Consider the following 22,551-nt stretch of genomic DNA (forward strand, 5'->3'; position numbering starts at 1 on the left):
TGGTTTAAGGGTAGATGGATGGTGGTGTTATTGTGGATGGTGTTGGTTTCAAGGTAGATGGATGGTGGTATTATGGTGGTTGATGTTGGTTTCAGGGTGGATGGATGGTGGTGTTATGGTGGTTGTTGTTGGTTTTAGGGTGTATGGTTGGTGGGTTTTTGTAGATGGATGGTGGTGTTATGGTGGTTGGTGTTGGTTTCAGGGTAGATGGTGTTTTATGGTAGCTAGATGGTGGTATGGTGGATGGTGTTGGTTTCAGGGTGAATGGATCGGTGTTTTATGGTAGAAAGATGGTGGTGATATGGTGGATGGTGTTTGTTTCAGGGTAGATGGATGGATAGTGGTGTAATGGTGGTTGGTGTTGGTTTCAGGGTGGATGGATGGTGGTGTTATGGATTGTTGTCTTATAAAAGCTTTTGTCATTTTTAGACTTTTAACTTTCCTGAGTTTATTTTCTATTTTTCTGTTCCCATTTTTATAATTTTTTTTTGTTGAGTGGATATATTTATTTTGAGATTACATAAGATACCCCATTATTTCCTCCAACAAGGAATTTTACTCAGATATAGCTGAAAACAAGAAAGTTTATCAAATTGTGTTTTTTTAGCTGTTTTCAAAGTGCCCTGACCTTTTTTTTTCCAGAAACAAGTTTTATTACTAAGATCTTAACCATCAATAAATCAAGCTGAAACTCTTAAAACTCACAAAAATGTATAATTATACACATACATACACATAAATATATCCTCAGAAACACACACAGACACACTAACACACACAAACACACACACACACACACACACACACACACACACACACACACACACACACACTCACACACACACACACACACACACACACATACACACACACACACACACACACTCACACACATACAGAGTGACTCATGTGAACTGGAATTGATGATGTCATCGTTAAACTGGTGAACTGGGGGGTTCAGTCTTTGTTACTGACTGTTATTTCAGTTGGTTGTGTGTGTGTGTGTGTGTGTGTGTGTGTGTGTGTGTGTGTGTGTGTGTGTGTGTGTGTGTGTGTGTGTGTGTGTGTGTGTCTAGGGGGCCTTGGAATTCTGGCTCTGTGCTCTGGCCAGGAGAGCCACTGGCATCCACTACCATGGCAACCCCCTTCTCTCTGTCTCGCTCTCTGTCTTACACACACGCGCGCACACACACACACACACACACACACACACACACACACACACACACACACACACACACACACACACACACACACACACAGCTCTCCTTTTTCTGAAAGAAAAGGTGAAAGACCAAACAAAGACAGGATCCCCCCCCCCCCCACCCCCCACACACACACACACACACACACACACACACACAAAAACACACACACTCACCACAAGAGGTAATGTAACGGTCAATTTATGTGTGTGTGTGTGTGTCCCTTAGTCCCAGAGGTTTTGTTTGTAGTTATTAGTAGTTGAATCAAATTGTCTGTAGTTTGATGGAGTTGTTTGTTGAGTTTGTTGAATGAAGAGGCGTGCTTTAGCACGGTAAACTTCATGCACAAGCACACAGACATGACATTTGATTTGACACATCAAGTGCTATTGCTGCAACTGCTCCCCTGGACAATCGTGTCAAACACTTGCAGGGGTGTTAGAGGATTGTGTCAGACCAAAAAAACTTAACAGGAGCCAAAAAGTCACTAAAGTTTTAGTCATGTTTTCACTGTCCCCCATTGTGCGGACTCTGATGAGACCAAGCTACTCATAAACAGACGCTACATGATGACCAAGGTCAGCCATGCGTGTGCCTTAAGTCTGGTTCATATTGGATTAATGTGACTCTGGGCCGTACTGGCCAGCTGGGTAATGGCACTGCGGGGGGCAATCGTTTCTCAGGTCTCATTGTAAATCATGTCGTCCAATATTTAGTTCATCCTGATAGCTGATCCTGTCTGAGTCATCTATAGGAGGAGGGCACCATGTTTATGAGACACCACTGGACATTTGGTTTAATTTGTGTGTTGTAAGTAAACTCAATTTACATACCCACAAACTTTATTGATATGTGTACTTTAATGACTAGAGTTTAAGACAGGAAATAACTGTTGCAGAAACGTTGTCTGTGGAAATGGAGTGAACCATTCTGAGCAGATCTCACATCAAACTGACGAGCAGTGTTTGAACTGAAAAGATCCTCTTCCTCACATCTTCACCTTATCATCATCACTTCATCCCCTTCTCCTCATGTGCATGTTTGTATGTTCCATTTTGTCACATGTTGCTTTTGTGTTGTTTGTATGTTTTATGTTGTTTGCACATTGTGTTTATGTTGTACTGCTGTTGTTGCTGCTGCTATGTTGTTAATCTGCTAAATGTTTTTTTTTATTATTTCTATTAGTGTGTTGTCCATTATTTGTAATTTAATCTTTTGTCATCTGCATGTTTTACCTTGTTTGCATGGTCTTTTTATGAATATCTTATATGTTGTTAGTATGTGTCACTCTTTATGTTTGCATGCTTTATTTTGTAGATGTTATATTGTTTTTATGTTTTCTGAGGATAAAAAGTTGTTTTTATTTTGTGTTAAAATTTTAAATGTATGTTTAAGTTTCTTGTATGTTGCTTTGAGAGTATGTACTGCTGTACTGGGGTGTGTGTGTGTGTGTGTGTGTGTGTGTGTGTGTGTGTGTGTGTGTGTGTGTGTGTGTGTGTGTGTGTGTGTGTGTGTGTGTGTGTGTGTGTGTGTGTGTGTGTGCATGTGTGTTATGTTGGTAAGGGGCGATACGCACACACATGCATATCACACAAGTTGCAGTAAAGTTGTTTTCCAGATGTGACTCAGTCATCCATTTAGAAACCAGCTGTGTAAGAGTGTGTGTGCTTTTAAAAACCTGCTGAATTATCGTGTGCCTTTGTGTGAGAGGTGTGTGTATGTCTGTGTGCGCATGTCTTTGTGTGTAAATGTGTGTAGCTGGAAGCTCTCACAGAGAAACAGGAGTCCGCGTTTATGCAGGTCAGAACAGGAGCGCCAGCAGTCACAAATACTCTCTTTCTCACACACACACACACACACACACACACACACACACACACACACACACACACACACACACACACACACACACACACACACACACACACACACACACACACCCTAAGACTGACATGTTAAGTGTGTGTCCTCAGTCTACTCTAACACACTTTCTGTTGAGCTCTGAATCTGAACACGGTGGATCATGCAGCCTCTCAGTTCCTCTGCTTGTCCCTCTGTTGGGGATTTTAATGCAGGTTTGATGTTCTGCTGGGTTCTGCCAGCTCTGATTTAAAACAGCATCATTCACATGGAAAACACAACTACAACAACACAACCAGGGCTGTGTTTTAACCCTCACGTGTTTGTACGGAGAAGGGACATGCAGATGGACCCGTCCACAGAAAACACGTGTCAGACAAACATGAAGTCCCCTCAGGATTCAGAAGAAGGTTCAGAGACATCAGTACTGAGGAAGAAAAACCCTCAAAGCACTTTGAAATTCATCAAACATTCAGACACCTGAATGTGACATCGTTTAGACACCATAAACATACACACATAGTTATTACCTTCTGCTGTCAGGTAGTGTGTAGCTCCTGAGCGTCATTGCAGAAGATCAGTGTAGTCTGACAGTTTTTAGTGAAGACAGACTGCAGGGAGGTCACAGGAGGACTGAGATGATATGTTGGTGGTAATGATGGTGATAGGGATGAAGAGGATGATGAATGTTTAGGATTGTTATTTTTCACAAGAGATGTAATGGATATAATGGGTCAGCTCACTGGGTGGCTGGAATACACACGCCTGTTTAAAGTTTAAGACTGGCTGAAAAATTGCAAGAATTTATGTTTTGCACTGTTGGCTCTCAAGCAGGTTTTGAGTAGGGTTTGAAAATGCGGAAAAAAGAAATGGGAGTGAGACCAAAATAGAAACAAAAATGAGTAAGCAATTATTACTATCAACAATTAAAGTGAGAATGGCTGTTCATCAGCTGATCAAAAGTTTAAGGGCATGGTCAAATTGCGCATATGTCATCATGAAGCGTCTGTTTACAAGAAGCATGATCTCACCAGAGTCAGTACAATGAGATGAAGAAACTCCTACGACTTCAGAGACATTTTGGCTAATGTTTAGCCGTTTTGGTCGGACACAGCCCTCTAACACCCCCGTTATGGTTTACAATGATAGTCGAGAGGAGCGGTTGCAGGGATTGTACATCATGAATCAAATGTCTATCTGCATGCTTGTGCTTGTGCTTGTGCTTGTGTATGAAGTGTACCATGCTGAAGCCCACCTCTCCGAACTGTGCCAAAGCAGAGAAGTGAATCGTGCTCAGCACAGCATGCTTGCTGTCACACTGGCCAAGCAAACTGGACTTGTGAGTTGGAGCGTGCTTAAGCACGGTACAGATTGCCAGTTTGACCTTGCTAGCTCAAACTCAAATCTATGTAAAAATCCAATTAGCTGTCCATCAAGATATGGGACAATCCTTGAGCCCATATAAGGCTGTTACTGGTGCTGACTGCAGCCAAACAACTTTTAGACGTCTCCTTCAACACTACAAAATTGTTTCTTTGGATCTTGCAAGACAGCGCCAGACATGGGACAATCGAAAGGTGGTAGAAAGTTTTATTCTCTGATAAGAAAAAATCTGAACTTGACAGTCCTGATGGCTTCCAGTGTTACTGACACGATGAGGAGGTCCCACTGGAGAGGTTTTCTACACGGCACAGTGGAGGAGACGGCATCATGATCTGGGGGCTTTTTCCTTCAATAAAACAACGGAGCAAACGGCGGTTGGCTCTGTGGAGATATTGCAGGGGGTCTGCTTCATGACTGAGGGCCCTGGTCTGTGTGGTAATGCCTGCTGACCAAGGACTTCTTCTAGAGGAATAACCTCACACTTTGGACCATCCTGTGTGTTCTCCTGATCGAAATCACACTGAGAACATTTGGGGATGGATGGGAAGTGAACTGATGCTTCCTGTTCTCTGCTGCTGTAGGCAGCCCCTAGGGGACACTCGAGAAACTGCGGGTTTTGGGCACTTGGGGGAAAAAACTGTCAATAAAGACTAGTAATGAAGGTCTGAGAAGCATTACGTGAGAATTTCTCTGGCTCATTAAGTGAGAAATGCCCACTGTCTAATCAGATAAGACTTCTGTGCATGTGTGTGTGTGTGTGCGTGCATCAAATGTGTGTGTGACTCGTTAGCATGCTCCATTAGCATGTGAATAAGCCTCAGGCTGCTTTGACATGCTGTTGCTATTGACAGCCAGTTATGTTCCATTGGCTAGTTGTTGTGCCGGTTCACCAAATGTGTTTGTGTGTGTGTGTGTGTGTGTGTGTGTGTGTGTGTGTGTGTGTGTGTGTGTGTGTGTATCGCTGCAGGCTCAGTCAGCAGTACACATATGAATATTTAATAAGCGCTCTAACTGCATCATGTGACCCAGAAAAGATGAAAGTTAACCTTGGTGTGTATGTGAGCAGAGAGAGTGGACAGTTTTTATCATCACTGAGTGCTTTTATTATTAAAGTCTAACACTTTTAAAATCAGACTTATTGCTATTCTTATCCATTTGTTGCTGTGTGTTTGTGATGGACTCTGTGTTTTTGTATCTAGAGTGAATAAACTTGATGTGTTTTCAGATAAAACAATCAGGGCTGATCTAGGCCATGTGCTCTCTGTCTTCACCAGGATGAATGAAGTGTGAGCATGAACACATACACATTTAATGCATTATAACCTGAAGTGCTGACATTAAAGTATCATATCGAGGATATGAAGGAGACACAGTCCATCCCTCTGTCTTCATGTAGTGCTATTAGATGAAACCTGAAGACTCATTACTGAACCCCGATCCTCAAAATGTCTGCCTGAACTTTTTTGCTTATTTTGACAAAGGAAAGATCAGAAAATGTCCTGTGAGTAAGTACTATTGCCTATTTTTTTGATTACTTGGAACTTTTAATATCTGGGAGTTATTTACAATATGTATATGAATGTTATATGAGAGTGAAACAGTTTAAAATGAAGACAAACACAAAAACAGAATTTGATTTCTGGATGTTTAGTGATGGAAAAAACTGCAATATAAAAAAACCCTGCTTCACCGGTTGCTGTCCTCACTCTCCTTTCCTTCCACACACTACTGTCTGTCTGGACACAGATTCTCGTCCACATCACAGAGTATATTCACAGTCATGCACAGGACCTGTCAGGTCATCTGAGATGCGTGAAACTTCTACTTTGAGCTGTAGTTTCACCTGGCTTTTGATTTACCAATTTATCAAATGAGATTCCTAAATGTTATTCATGGTATTATGTTGCTGACCAATTTTGACAATTGAACAGACTATTGTGACTTATACACAATACACTGAATTACTGTAACACTGACATGTTTTGGAGAGAATGACTGTTGGACTGACAGTCAGTCAGACCTTTTCCTTGTTTTCACCTGTGGAGTTTTATATGAAATAAAATCCACGGAATGCATAATCTGATATAATCTGAGAGGAAAAAGTGTGAGAATCAAACAGTAGACAAGTGATTTTACAGTTAAGGGAGTTTGTCCCCAGGGTAGATTTCTAAGAAGAAACATGTTTTTTACAAGACCAAATTTGTAAGGGTTTGGATGAAGAAGTTATGAAAAAGGTAACTGTGTCTCAGTGATGATGTTTTATACTTTTTCTGTGTGTTGAAAATTAAATGTGCAAGATTTTCACTGTTTTGGGCTTTTCACCTGTGTGATGGTAATGACAAATTTTGTTTTTTGCAGAAAATGTTGGTTAAGTTTTAGGCTTGCTTAGCTAGCATACAGTGTACACAAAATATATAGAATAGAATAGAATAGTATAGAATAGAATAGAATAGAATAGACTAGAATAGAACAGAATAGAATAGAAAATACTTAATATATCCGGGAGGGGAAATTCAGGAGGAGTCACAGCAGTAATACAAGACACCAAAAGTAAGAAAGTGTATAGAAAGTGCAAAAAGGTCCATAAGAAAATAGATGATGACAGCTTGTCCATCATTCTCCAGTTCAGCCAGTCTCCACCTCCACAGGGTCCAGGACTGAGCTTCTTCAGCAGTCTATAAACTATATGAAGTTGTTCAGAGGAAATGTAAAGTGAATATTTAAATGAATTTAGCACTTTTATTGCTTTATTATAGAGGGGATGTTGGATTACCTGGTTTAGGGACAAGCCCAAAATAGTGAAATTCTTGCTTATTTGAATTTTCAACACACAGAAAAAGTATTGAAACATCATCATTGAGACACAGTTATTTTTTTCATAGCTTCTTCAACCTAACTCATACAAATACAATAATTAAAAAAAACAAAACAAAAAAAAGAAAACATTTTTTTTCTTGGAAACTACCCTGGGGCGGAAAAACTCCCTTAATTGAAGAATCACCCAGACATGAACACAGCCCATTGTGGACCTCATCCTAACTCAATAAATCCATTTCACTGTTTCTAGATCAGGTTTCTAGAATAGTCCTACCAAAATAAAAGTATCAGCTCATGCACTGATCTCACTGGCTGCTTTTACCGCAGTCTACAGTGTGTATGTTTATATGTGTTTGTATGTGTGTGTTGAAGAAGACCTGGGGGTCAAACGTTGTTTATGTGACGTTTTCTGATTCTGACTCCCCAAAGCTGTTTTTAGAAACCTCACTCAGCACACACAGTTTGTAAAGTTTAAAGAGAATGTCACCATTGACATATTCATACACACACACACACACACACACACACACACACACACACACACACACACACACACACACACACACACACACACACACACACACACACACACACACACACAGACCTGCGTTTCCATCATGATTCAATAAGTTTGCTGCCATTGTGGAATGTCAGCAAGAAGAATTTAGTGCTAATTAGATTGAAGCTGAACTTTTAACCTCCTGTGGGTGTGTGTGGGGTTGTATGGGTGTGTGTGTGAAGCCGAGTCAAAATGTCATCCATATGCAGGAGGGGGGAAAACACACTCCAACTTAGTATTGACTGACTCACACCCAATGACATTAATTCATCCTCACCTGAATCATTTGAAGAGTGTAAAACTCATTTTTCAGGTTTTCTGTATTTTTGCTTCAAATTGAAGTTTGGAACAAAAACTGGATCTCATTAAACCCCTGACGCTATGAAACCAGCTTTTGTCCTGGACTAAACGTTTTATCAGACATCACCCCTTACCCATCTACCCCCTCCTCCCTCCTCACCCATCCCCACCCCCTCCTTCCCCTAACCTCCTCCTCCATCCTCCTCTCAGGTTTCTCCTCCTTGTTCTGTGTCTCAGCTCCCTCAGTCCTCTGTGGACGTCTGCAGGGACAAGCTGAGGATAACATTACACAAAGACAAACCAGGGGCTGAACCACTACTGCAACACACACGTATACACACACACACAGACACACACACATGCACTCACACACACACGTTCTGGTATAAAGCCTTAAATGGAAGGTGGCAGTGGGAGCAGAACAAATGGGCCCAGTAGGAACAGAAGCAGAGAAAGAGGAGGTCTGGACTGGGCTGTGGCTCTCACGCTTACAGTGTGACACACACACACACACACACACACACACACACACACACACACACACACACACACACACACACACACACACACTGGTTGATTGGTTCAGGTTTCCTGGTGTAGCAGTGAAACTGTTCTCTGCAGAAGTCAATCTAAAATTGAATTATACAATTATATCTAAGCAGCATTTCGAGCGTGCATGTGTATGTGTGTGTGTGTGTGTGTGTGTGTGTGTGTGTGTGTGTGTGATTGGTGGGGGGTGGCATCTCCGATTCCTCTAGTGAGAAATGCAAGCTTTCTGCATGGCTGGAACACAGCATGTGTGTGTGTCGATGAATATGTATGAGCTCACACTCTGCACATGTATGGATCACAAATCTAGCTGACTGTGTGTGGTGTATGTGTGTGTGTGTGTGGTGTGTGTGTGTGGATGCTGTTATCCAGCTGCCAGATGACCGTGAGCTCAGATAGCAGCTCCTAAGGCGACGCCAAGGTCAGAGCTGCTGTGTGTGTGTGTTTGTGTGTGTGTGTGTATATGTGTGTGAGTGTGAGGAAGAGTCCTGTTAGTCTATGCATTTGTGCCTGTGTGTATGTGTGTGTGTGTGTTTGAGTGTGTGTGAGGATGATCAGACTGATGCAGTGTTGTGTGTTAGCTCTGAATGCTAACTTAGCAGCAGGACTCAGACCATCAGAGAGGTAAACTCAGACCTGGTCCAGTTATAATCCTCAGTTTTGCTGTTTTAAGGCGGCTTTGTGGATATTAAGTAGTCTAACAACATGCTGAGAGCTCTTTGTAGAACTATAATGTGACGTTCACTGGGTTAAACTTTGGGCTTGAAACCTGTCCCTACTCACAGATGCCACACAAAACAGACTCCATACTTGGGTTCTGGTTTCTGTTTGGAGTTCAAGAAAATTGAACAATGAGGTATCAGCTGGACAATCAGTCTGTGTGGAAAGCAAAAACAGGAGGAGCACAATCCAGTATAATGACATCCCATGGGGCCAGTTGTTCAAAGAATTTAATCTGGATCAAAATGATCCGGATTAAGAAATCCCATGTTTTGCTATCAGGATCAGGCAATATGTCTTAGATTTATGCTGTTTTTTTAAAGCAACACGGAATCGGATCACCCTGATCCATATGCTTAGTTTTCAAGATGCATTATCTGGATTACCAATGCTCTGTATGGGACAACATATCACACATGGGCTACCGGCTCTGTAAAGAACCACAGGTAGAAGAGCCAACATCGGGTCAGTTGAAGTGTTTCTGATTTTGAGACAAAACCATTTACAATTCTTTTATGACCCCTCATCTGAGCCACAACAAATTATAAACAAAAATTGTATAGGGGTGCACTGATCACAATTTTCTGGACGATCACTGATCTTTAAAAAGGCTGACCTGCGGGTACCGATTTGGGTTGATACCGATTTTTATTTTTTATATTTTATAACTGACAGCATATACCTTCAGTGTTCCAATCTTATTTCAGTGAAAATCATTGAACAATACACGTGAAACAATAAAGTCTTAAACAACCAATAAAGTGTCTTGAGTTTTAGGTCTCAAAGCAAAAAGCAACAATGGGTGGCTGTCAGACCTTCCTGGAGGAATATAAGATCAGTTTTATATGCAAGGAAAGGCCAATCATCAATCTCTGGTCTCTGGTCACCGATCACCGATCACCGATCCCCCAAAATTAAGGAAATTGGCACCGATCGATCAATTGGTGCATGTCTAATACATTAACAAACAAAATGTGGATATTTTGCAAACCTCTTACATTAAGAAAGGCTCAATGTCCAGTAGTTAACAAAATAGAAGTTGTTGAGGGAAAAACAATATACACATCATGCTTGCTTGCATTGTCCTGCACAACATCCCTGCCAGGCTCAGTGTGACTCTCTGTGCTTCTGTTTATGATGCTCCTGAGCCTGGTGAAGAACCAGATCAACCTCTGGCCTTCTGTCAGAGTGACTGGACGTGTAATAACGGATGCCATTGTTTGACTGGTTCATCTCTGATGATTGTTTCTTTAAAATTTATATGCAGTGATCAATTAATAAAAAGTTAAATTTATTATTATTGTTACTGAAATGTGTTTGTTGATTATTTCATGGGGACAAAATCCATTTTATTTTCATTTTATTTATTTTTGCTTTACTACACCTAAAGGCTTAATTGGGTAGCATATGTCTACTTTATCACTATAATAGTAAAACAAGTAAAGTGCAAAATAAATATTAGAGTATATCGACTAAATGATACAAATGTAATTATTTGGATTGGAGGAGGGATGCACGATATGTCGGTTTCATATCAATTATTGATATTGCTAAATATCGGTTATCAGCCACAACAGCAATATTAATATTGGATATAGGTATCAGACAGAATTTTCGTATCAGTGCATCTTTAGATCAGAGTTACCTAGAACCCACTAAAAAATTAACAACACATTCTGAAAGTTTGATCCAGATTAAAACCCATTTTGAAAATTTAATCCAGTCTGACTACCAAAATCTGATCAGATTACCTTTGAACACCTGGCCCATGGTTGTTAATGTGAGGAGGATTTCTTTCTCTCTTTGAACAGATATCGTCATGAAGAGCAGCTAACTCGATCAAACATTTACACAGAGATACAAACTGCTCAATGCTGAGTCACAAAAGACAACCAGCATTTAGATTTCCTGACTTTCTGAAAGCATCAGAATTAATGAATCCACCTCTGTTCAACAAACAAACATCTTTAAATTTGTTTTCTTCCTTTGAGGATAGACCTGACAGTGCTTGACCTCTAACTTTTTATTACTTTCCATCATGATGTTATTTCAGCAAGCTGAAGGGAAGTTTATCAATCAGTTTGAAGACAGAGTGAAGCCTCTGTGGGACTTAACTGTTTAGAGTCAAAGTCAGACTCATCACAAACACATGAACAGGGAAACTGTGGGTAATGGAATAAAGAAAGAAATGACAGAGTTTGTTTACAGTCAGATCTGGAGGGCCGAGTTTCTTTTTGATCTGAACTCACGGTCACTGCTTGGTTTGTTGATTAGACTGTAATCAAAGCAGCACATGGAAAAGGAAGTCTGGACTGCAGGTTGTTTATCGGGAACACATGTTGAAGTCGTAAAGAACTGACGGCCATCGTTCAGAGGCAGATGTTGTAAAAAGATAACTGATGGGTTCAGAGGTTAGAGAGAAAAAATTGCGTACAATTTAAAGGAATCATTTTGGACCCATAACAGGCCCAGGTGGGTCCAAATGAGTCATTCTGAACCAGCCTGTGAGATCAAGAGACCAAAGCCCTGTCAGATAATCATCATGGTCAACTCCAGACTGAGTCTTTCTGCTGAACCAGACTGAGTTTAAACACTGTGGACCCAGACTGAGCAGGTAACTGGAGAACTCTCCTCCTCCCTTTCCTCCCTCTACCCTCTTCCTTCTTCACCTCTCCTGCCTTCCTCTTTATTCCCCTCTTCCACCCCCTCTTGTTGTTGAGTAGCAGTAAAGTGATTTAACAGAACTCAACTTATTCTCTACACCTCCTCCCCGCGCTGAAAGCTGCTCTGAGTAAACTGGAGCCTCTCAGGTTTCAGCAGCTGGGTCAGGGAGAAGAGGTGAATAGGCCGGCTTGATACTTAGCTTTGTGGTCTGTTGTCTTTTCATCAAGAGGTCTACAGCCAGTCAGACGCCTTCTGATGGTCTACCGTCAGTCTGATGGCCTACAGTCTGATGTTCAGCTCCGTTTCCACCAAGTGGTTCAGTTCGGTTCATCTTGGTACGGCACACGTTTTGTGCCGTTTCCACTGACTAATCCAGGGACAGACCCCCAAATAACTGAGACAAACCGTCCTACTTTTTGGGACTCTGCTGTGGAAGTGCCAGACTAAACCGATCCGATCCCAGAAGGTGCAGCTACAACACTGCGGTCCATTAATTGGTCGAAGAATCGTGACTTGTCGCGTGACTTAAGATTCCTCCAAAGCCTTCTCTGTAACAAAGCTTGATTGCGATGCCGTCCATCGTTGCTCTTTGTGTTGCATCACATTTTTCCTTTTTGTTGGATTTATTAGTAGTGTACTCTGCTTACGGCTAACACGCCACCTATCGGGGTGGGGGCACGGTTGGCTGTGGAAAGGCAAACAGGATCAGCGTTTACTGATCCAACCTCTACCAAACTGTACTGATTCATACCAGACTGCTTGGGGAAATGGGGCTTTAGTCTAATGGTCTACCATCAGTCTGATGGTCTACAGTCACACATGCACACACACACACACACACACACACACACACACACACACACACGCACGCACACACACACACGCACGCACACACACACACACACACACACACACACACACACACACACACACACACACACACACACACACACACACACGCACACAGTAATGTCTGGGATGTGGTGTAAAAAGGTTTAGCAGAGGGTGAGAGATGAGAAAAATCAAATAAAGAACAGAGTGGAGGAGGAGGAGAAAGGGATGGGAATTATCCAGAGAAGGAGAGATAGCAGAGAAACAGAGAGAAGGAAGGAAGGAGATAGGAAAGAGATGGTGGAAGGAAGGAGGGATGGCTGAGAAAAAAAGAGAAGACATCAATTAAAGGAGGGTGAAGGAAGGAAAGAGGAGAAAGCTGAAAGAGGAGAGGGTGTGAGAGAGGGTGTTAGAGGAGTTGATGGAGAAGAGCAGGAGGGGGGGAGAAGAAATAAAAGGGTAATGGGTAGGAGGAAGAGGAGGAGGGAGGGGGAGAGGGAAGAAAGGAGGGGGTGAGAAGAATAAGGGAGGAGTGATGTGACACAGACAGAGAGCAGTGAACAAAGCCGACAATAAAGAGAGTAACGGCTCTGCAGGAGGGTGTGTGTGTGTGTGTGTGTGTGTGTGTGTGTGTGTGTGTGTGTGTGAGTGTGTGTGTGTGTGTGTGTGTGTGCATGCTGCTGGCACCTCTTTATTGGCTGTTGGCGTCGGAGAAAAAGAGTCTCTGGCTATGATTGGCTGTTAGGATCGAGCTTTGCAATAACTCAAGCAGAGTTTAAATCTTTTCAGGATGGATCCTGGGTGTTGTAGTCTATAGCAACAGCTTTGTAGTCCAGTTTTGAAGTCTATATTCTGGGTTCTGTTTAGATTGGTGCTGTCTGTGCCAGCCTACCTCTTATCGTGCTCTCAAACTGATGGTGTGATGAGCAGGTTGCATGCTGGGAGCAGCGGTTGGAGTGAGCTGGGAGATGTCTGAACATGGACAGAACGGGAACGTGATCTGCTCCTGACAGTGTTTATGTGAACTCTTAAGGGATCATCAGTGTAGTTAGCATCATGCTAATTAGCATCCAAATCCTGAGGCAGTTCATAAAAAAACATCAACAAACAAAACTCCTTCTCCTCTCACCTGACCAGGTGTGTCACTCTGCGCTGCGTTCCTCTGTGTATGAGTGTGTGTTTGTGTGTACCAGTGTGTGTTTGTTGTGTTGGGTTGATGGTAGGCCAATGTTTTTTTTTGGCTCAGTGATATTTAAACTGAAGAAGGCAGTTGGAGTGCTGTAGCATCTCTACAGGGGAAATAATCCCCCTATTCCTTCTCCTCTTCCTCGTCCTTTTCTTCCTCATCCTCCTCTTTCTAGTCCTCGTCTTCCTCCTCCTTTTCCCCCATGGTGGAGTTTTTGTCTCAGTCCTTTCTCTCATCCTTCTGTGTATTTTTGTTTATGTCTACTACTCCAATTGTCCTCATCTTCTTTTCCTTCTTCTCCTCCTCTTCTCTCTCCTCCTGTGTTGTTATTCTGTTTGTGTTCTCCTCCTCTTTTTTTTTGGTGTATAATTATCGCAGCGGGTTTCAGTTGTGCTCTCTTTTTGGCAGGAAGAGTCCTCAGAAAAATCCTCTCCCTCTCTCAGAGGCTGTTTGTTTGTGAGCTGTAGATTTTTACTTTTTACAACAACACTAAACAACAACATGAATGGCAGCGGTCTACAATGAGACAGGGTGTATCTTGGCCCGGATAAACATCTGTAGATGTGTTTGTTTGTTGTTCTTTTATAGCAGATACAGTCAGAGCAGAGGATGCTTTTAAGGATCATATTGGCTCCTGAAGGGAGGAGCTGGCTGCAGGTACAGTTAGCACATGCAGTGACAACTTCCTGTGCACAATTTTAACAGGAAGTTTAGTAAAGAATATCTAAAGCTACAGCTACAAAACTTTACCACAATAAACACCATGAGCACACTAACATGAAGGATGACATTTAGAACTACTAGCAGCTTAACCACTAACTAGACGACACAACAGGGGTCCAGTGGCAGACCCTCACTCTTAGTGAACTTTTTTGGAGACTCCACTCTGAGATCCCCTACGCTGTCAGGAGGAAGTGACATCAGAATGTGAAATTTCAAAATGAATAAATTAAAAAAAAAAAAAGTAAAAAAATGTAATTCATTGAGTTTATAATGAGTTTACAATTAGATTAAAATATGAAAATATGAAAATGGTCAGTGGATGTGGATGTCTTTTGAAATAATTAATAAAAAAGAAAAATCGCATCCACCTGACGTTGATATATTGTTTTCTTATATGTTATGTTGTTTTGTTATGCCATCTAGTTTCTGGTGGTTGCAGCAAAGCTGTGAGCCATAGCCATAAGCCTGCTCATAACTTTTCTTTTCTCTTCCTGCTGGACATTTGCCTGTTAATATTTTGACATTTGGAGTTTTTAGTATTGTTTAGAAAGAGTAATTGTGATGTGTCTCTGAGTTAAAAGTTGAAATCTGGTTTGAAACTGAAGTTATCTTGATGTATGCCAACTGCAAGCATATAAAATTCAATTTCTCATTTATGTTAGCATCAAGCTAGTGCTATGTTTTCTTGATCCTTTTCGATCCATTATGAGATGTAATACATGTGGAATCTATTGAAAATGAATCTTGTTTGAGAAAGTAATATACATTCTTTGTGTGTTCACTTCTTAAGTAAAACTATAAGTAGAAAAATCTGAATCAGAGTTTTCTTGGGAAACTGTCATCCATCTGCTAAGCTAAGCTAAAGCCCCGTTTCCACCAAGCAGTCCGGTTTAGATCAGTCTGATTTGGTACAGGTTGTCTTGGTTAATCCTGGTCCTGTTTGCGTTTCCACAACCAACCTTGTCTTAAATGGGCAGCTGAACTTCTTATCCCTCAGTTTTAGAAATGTTAACAGTGAACCTGTTATCTGAAAGGTTTAGAGGTTCTCTGGTTTTCATGAACCTAAAAGGAACCTAAAAGAACAAAGGTCAATAGAAAATTAATGAATTAAAGAATCATTCCAGCTGTGTCAGAACATTATTTTTTTTCTGTTGTTCTTTTTGTTATTCACTGTAATGTGTGTCTCTGTGTGTGTTGCTTCTGTTTTGTGCTTTGTTCAAGGCCAATTAGTGAGTAATGAAACAGTAATTAGAGGCAGTTTAAGGTTGACAGTAAGAGGGGATTTTCTCTGTCTCTATCTTGCTGTCTTGCCTTTGTGTGTGTGTGTGTGTGTATGTGTGTGTGTGTGTGTGTGTGTGTGTGTGTGTGTGTGTGTGTGTGTGTGTGTGTGTGTGTGTGTGTTTGTGTGTGTAGACATGTAGCACAGACTGCCTTGTGGGGTTTCCTTGTATAGAACATGTAATTAGTTTCTTCAGAGGAGCAGAGTTAAACCTGTCTACACAGAAACAGTAGAATTTTTGTGCATACACACACACACACACACACACACACACACACACACACACACACACACACGCAGATCTCACTAGCTCATATTCTAAATCCCTGCAGGTGTCTTCAGGTTACTCTGACCCTAACAGCGCCCTCCACAGTCCAGTGTTGTGCATGAACATGAAAAAATAAACACGTTTCTTAAACACGCTCATATTTTCATGAACGGTGAACTAGGTAGCTCAGTTCATGACTTATGAAAAGAAGCATAGTTCACTTCTGGGGCAGTCAATGGCAGCACACAATCTGAGAGGTGCCGAAAGGTGCAGAGAGCTACAGAGCTCTTTGTTTTACAGCAACAGAATTTAAATCTACTACGGCACTCTCTGTGCATTCAGCATGGCTTTTCCTGCTGACAGTTCACACAAATTCAAATGACCTGTTTTGAGCTGTCCTGTGGTGCTGTAATAGCACACAGGGATTCATTTAATTTGGGAATCGGCTTGAGGGATAGGGATAAAAGCATAAATGGCTCCACGGAAAAAAGGATCTGTAGTGGAACAATCAGCAAATGACTAATTTCAAAATTTTCAGAAATGAACTTTGAGCTAGCTCTTTTTTTGTGTGAGCTGGCAGTGCACTGCTGCTGTCATTCAGACCCCTTACAGTCTGATTAGCAGCTGAGGTCTGCGTTAGCTCACACCTGTGTCTCATGCTGTTTCTGCCTTCTCGCTGTGTAAGGCTACTGTTTTAAACCCAGTTTTAATGTTTGACCTTTGAACTTTCTGATGGCTCAGAGTCAGTTCCAAACTATGCCTCCTTCTTTGAAGTTGACCGAGACGGATCCAGATGTGTTATCAGCTGGGTGTCTAATTCTGTTGTTTATTAATCAGGAGGTAGAACAGGTAGCTGACAGGTCACATGACGTCCTGTTTTCATCTGACACGAGGAGCGATGAGCGTTAAGGAGAGACAAGAAATAAAAGATGGGAAAGATCTGCACAGTCACTGTGTGGGTGTGTAGAAGAGCAGCTCAGCCTGCAGACACACACACTCTGCACACATTCATGTGAACTTTGTCACTGTTCTCATCACTGTGATCCACGGGGGACAATACATATGCCCCTTAAGACACACACACACACACACACACACACACACACACACACACACACACACACACACACACACACACACACACACACACACACACACACACACACAGATGACATACTGATGACTTACTGTGTGAATGTGCGTGTGTGCAGCTCTGCTCCAGGCTGCAGCAGAGGGACACGCAGCACTTGTCCAGTAGCAGCACAGGATCTGAATTTTTGAGGAGTGTTTGGTCAAATGAGGCTCAGGTGAAGCTCAGATGACTGCAGGTGTTCTCCCGTGGTACCTGCAGCATCTTCTGGAGAGAGGGTCAGCAGTAAGAGTTAAAGACTTCCTGAAACCAGAGAGTTGATGAAAACACAGAGGTTAGGCTGGAGCTTTATGTCATACAGGTTTCTTGTAATGTAGTTTTTGAATCTCAGGTGTTTAACAGAGAACAGCCGGTCTGTGAAGAGTTAACCCCCCCCTCTCCTGTTTTGGGGAGATGTACTGACCCAGTAACGCTGTGGGCTCTGAACTCCTCCTCATGCAGCCCCTCTGACTGCAGCTGACACGGAGCTGACAGTTTAAGGTCAGATGAAAACTGAAGAGTAGTTTTTGGCTGTTCTGTGGTTGGATCCCTGCCCCCCTCTCTGACTGCTGCTGTGTTTAAATTGTGTTTGAATTGTGTTTAAATGCGGCACAGTTGTTGGTCTGCATTGTTTCTCATCAGGCGGTTTTTGGTCACACTCACAGCGCCAATGTTTTTTTCTTTCATTCCTGAGTGAGCGCTAGATTCCCGTTAGAAACAGTAAAACTCTGTCCTGTGTGTGTGTGTGTGTTATTATCAGCGCCCTCGGACACGCTCTTTCCTCTATAACAGCTCCTCTCTGCAGCCCTGTGGTGGAAAGTGCAGAGTCATGAGAGTGCAGACTGTGGTGGCGCTCCTCAGGCCGCAGCGCGGATTTTACCGGATCAGGCTTTTCTCCCGGAGCTCAGATTGGCTCATTTTTGTGGCTTCTCCTTTCTTCAGAACATAAAATTTGGGCAGAGCAGCTTCTTGACTGGGATTCAAAGCCTTTCTGGTCTGCGTCTGGATGTGTAACATGTCTTTAGAGACAGGCGTGCAGCTTGGTGTATTTCAGGAAAGGGTTATGACAGGGTCAGGCTGTGGCAGCCCATCATTTGCTCTCTGCAGTTATTTTCTCTGCTGTTTGTTTTGGTGATGTTGCTCTTCTTTTTTGAGATATACAATTATTTTGTTCCTCCTCAAACCACCTCTGGTTTTTCTGAAACCTGCAATCGGCTGCCAGAGTCCAGAGAGCACACAGGGATGATGTCAGCCTCCATTATGGTTGCCTGGTAACAGTGCATGGCCCCTCCCCTCTTCACCTCCAATCAGAGTGAATGATAATGAGAAAGCTGATCCTGGTGTTAACCCCTCTGTCTGTCTGTCTTTCAGGATGGAGTGATGATGGGATGGATGTGAAGATGGGCCAGTGGGCAGGCATGCGAGCCCCTCTCCTCGGCCTGGCCCTGCTGCTGCCATTGCTGCTCTTTCAGCCTCCTCCCTGCAGGGGCCAAAACACCCCAGGGGCCCCTCAGAATGGCCCTAACTTCCGCTTCACTCAGGCGGTCTACCACGCCACAGTTTACGAGAACTCCGCAGCACGCACCTATGCCAACAGTAAAGTTAAAATGGGCATCCACCTGGCCCAGCGGTCCTGGGAGATCCGCTACAGGATCACATCAGGGGACGACGAAGGCTTCTTCAAAGCAGAGGAGTACGTGCTGGGGGACTTCTGCTTCCTTCGCATAAGGACTAAAGGTGGCAACGCCGCCATCTTAAACCGGGAGATTCAGGATAACTATGTACTGACAGTGAAGGCCTCTGTGAAGGGAGAGGCCCTCCTGGAGACCTGGACTAAAGTCAGCATCCAGGTCTTAGACATGAACGACCTGCGACCCCTGTTCTCCCCCACTACCTACTCCGTGACCATCGCGGAGAGCACCCCTCTCAGGACTAGTATAGCACAAGTTACTGCCACAGATGCAGACATTGGCTCCAATGGGGAGTTTTACTACTTTTTCAAGGAGAAGATGGAGCTGTTTGCAGTGCACCCCACCAGCGGGGTGGTTTCTCTCAGTGGAAAGCTCAACATAGACGAGCAGAACCGGTACGACCTGGAAATCTTAGCTGTGGACCGTGGCATGAAGCTGTACGGGAATAATGGGGTCAGCAGCACAGCCAAGCTTTTTGTGCATGTGGAGCGTGTGAACGAGCACGCTCCCATCATGAATGTGGTGACTCACAGCCCCTCTTTGCTGGATAAAAACCCTGTGTATGCCATGGTTACTGTAGAGGACCTGGACGAAGGTTTAAACGGAGAAATAGACTCAGTGGTGATCGTAGGGGGAGACCCATCACAGCAGTTCTTTGTAGAAAGATCTGATGAAGGAGAGTTTGCCATAAAAGCCTCAGAGTCCATAAAATGGGAGAACTTTCCTCATGGCTGTAACCTGACTCTGCAGGCTAAAGACAGGGGGACCCCTCAGAAGTTCTCTTCTGTAAAGGTGGTCCACATTAAGCTCAACAAACGTCAGACAGCAGACGTTAGGTTTGAGAAGGAAGTGTATGATGTTAGTCTGAATGAAATCTCACCACCGGGCACGATTGTAGCAGCTGTTAAAATCAAACCAGAGCCTGATGATGCAGAATATATCCTCACTCCTTCTGCAGACTCCGCCTTCTTTAAGATAAACACCCTGACAGGTGTGATCTCCACCACCCGCTGGTTCACTCAAGTAAGCCAGGATGGCTTCAGCCTGGAAGTGTTGGAGATAGACAGTGAGCTAAAAGTGAAGGTGCAGGTAACCATAAACGATGCCAATGACAACACGCCAACATTTGAACAGACCTCCTATGAGGTTTTGGTCAATGAGAGTGTTCCTGTTGGGACCCAGGTGTTGACGGTGTCTGCAGTGGATGAGGATAAAGGTGAGAACGGATACATCACCTACAGCATCTCCAGCCTGCAGCCGTTACCCTTTCAGATCAATCAGTTTTCTGGAGTCATTAGCACCACCAAAGAGCTGGACTTTGAGTCTTCTATAGAGAGCTTTGTGTTTGTGGTCAGAGCGTCAGACTGGGGTTCCCCCTACAGGAGAGAGAGTGAAGTCAACGTCAGCATCCAGCTGGAGAATGTAAACGATAACCAGCCTCTCTTTGAGAAGGTGGGCTGTCAGGGGGTCATCCCCAGGGATTTCCCTGTGGATGAAGTGATCACCACCATGTCTGCCATAGATATCGATGACTTAGAGTTAGTGAAATATAAGATCATTTCTGGGAACGAGTGGGGGTACTTTGACCTGAACCCAGACTCAGGGGTCCTCACGCTACAGCGTTCCCTCTCCACAGCCAGCCCAAAGAACGGCGTCTTCAGTCTGAAAATCACAGCCACAGACGGCGAGAACTTCTCTGACCCCATGTTTGTAAACATCTCACTGGTTCATGGAAAGGCTCCTCCAAAAAGTTTTAACTGTAAAGAGACAAGGGTTGCCCAAAAATTAGCTGAAAAGCTGCTCAAGAAGTCCAAAGCTAGCACCAAGCCCAAAATGGAGGAAGGTTTTATCGATCTTTTCTCTGTTAATCGTCAGACGCCTCAGTTTGACAAAGCTTTCCCAACAGACATCGCTGTCAGAGAAGACCTGAAGGTTGGCTCAAGTGTGTTTAAGGTCAACGCTTACGATGGTGACACAGGTTTCAACGGTCAGATCCTGTTCGCCCTCTCAGATGGAAACACTGACAGCTGTTTCACCATCGACATGGACTCCGGCCTCATCAGCGTCTTCCTGCCCATGGACCGAGAGAAGAGAGACCGCTACCTCCTCAACCTGACCATCTATGACCTCGGTCTGCCGCAGAAATCTGCCTGGCGTCTGCTCACCATCTACATAGAAGACAGCAATGACAACACACCCCAGTTTCTGCGGGAGGGAGGCTATAAAATAGTCATACCTGAAAACACTGCCATAGGCACAGACGTCATCCAGGTGGAGGCCACAGACAAAGATCTCGGAGCTAACGGTGAGATTTTGTACTCCATCCTGACCAGCACCACCCAGTTTGGTATCAACTCGTCTAACGGGATTGTGTATGTGGCCGGCCAGCTGGACAGAGAGTTTGTCTCAGCTTTTAATCTGAAGATCGAGGCTCGGGACCGAGCTGAAAGAGGGAACCAGAGGTTTTCTGTGACTAATTTAAAAGTCATCCTGGAGGATGTGAACGACTGCCCCCCTCTCTTTATCCCCACTGTGTACAAAGCCCGGGCCCTGGAGGACCTCCCTGTAGGGACTGTTGTGGCCTGGTTAGAAACCCAGGACCCAGATTTGGGGCTGGGAGGTCAGGTCCGTTACTCTTTAGCCAATGACTACAATGGATGGTTTGAGGTAGACAGGACCAGCGGGGCCATTCGTCTGGCGAAGGAGCTGGACTTTGAGACCCAACAGTTCTACAACCTGAGCGTGAAGGCTAAAGATAAGGGCAGGCCTGTGTCCCTGCTCTCCGTCACTTTTGTGGAGATCGAGGTCGTAGATGTGAATGAAAACCTCTATGCTCCTTACTTCTCTCAATTCGCTCTGACTGGATTAATCAAAGAAAACGCCCGTATTGGAACTACCCTCCTGCAGGTCACCGCCAATGATGACGATGCCGGCAGGGACGGAGAGATCCAATACTCCATCAGGGACGGCAATGGATTGGGACGATTTGCCATCGATGAAGAGACGGGTGAGTTTCTTTTCTTTGTCTTCAGCTTTTAATCTTACCAAGTGGTCAAGGTTAATGAAAGCACAGAAGAGAGAAGAATTCATGAAAGCTGGTGATGAGATGTTCAGATGATGAGATGATCCAAACAGCTGCTCATTTTGCTGACTTTGGTCTTTATTTTTTGGATGTGTCAGGCTTTCTTTTAGGGTAGGTTTCTGTTTAGAGGGTTAGGGTGAGACCCATTGGACTCCTCGAAGACTGAATCTAAGCCTGGAAGATGATAGATCGATGACATGAGCACGTAAACATACAGCATAGTGCTGTGCAGTATACCGGTGTCCATGGTATTCTGTGGACCTACTTCATGACTATGGATTTCAGAACACCAGTATACTGCTGTG

The 22,551-nt window shown here is 43.5% G+C and overlaps 1 protein-coding gene across 7 annotated transcripts in view; it reads left to right on the forward strand.

Annotated features, from left to right (window-relative positions):
• fat3a (FAT atypical cadherin 3a) overlaps positions 1–22,551 on the forward strand; it is a 98,668-nt gene that overhangs the window by 16,339 nt on the left and 59,778 nt on the right. For all 7 annotated transcript variants that reach the window (XR_012599118.1, XM_074679730.1, XM_074679734.1 and 4 more), the window contains exon 2: positions 18,845–22,171. Coding sequence is in view for 6 of the 7 variants with exons in the window: in XM_074679730.1 (XP_074535831.1) it covers positions 18,862–22,171 (3,310 nt within the window). In the remaining variant the exon portion in view is untranslated. The remainder of the gene's footprint in view (positions 1–18,844; positions 22,172–22,551) is intronic.

The sequence above is a fragment of the Halichoeres trimaculatus genome, unplaced genomic scaffold (assembly GCF_033239565.1).
Source record: "Halichoeres trimaculatus isolate MK-OKI-2021-1 unplaced genomic scaffold, fHalTri1.1 fHalTri1_scaffold_9, whole genome shotgun sequence".
NCBI classification, from domain to species: domain Eukaryota; kingdom Metazoa; phylum Chordata; class Actinopteri; order Labriformes; family Labridae; genus Halichoeres; species Halichoeres trimaculatus.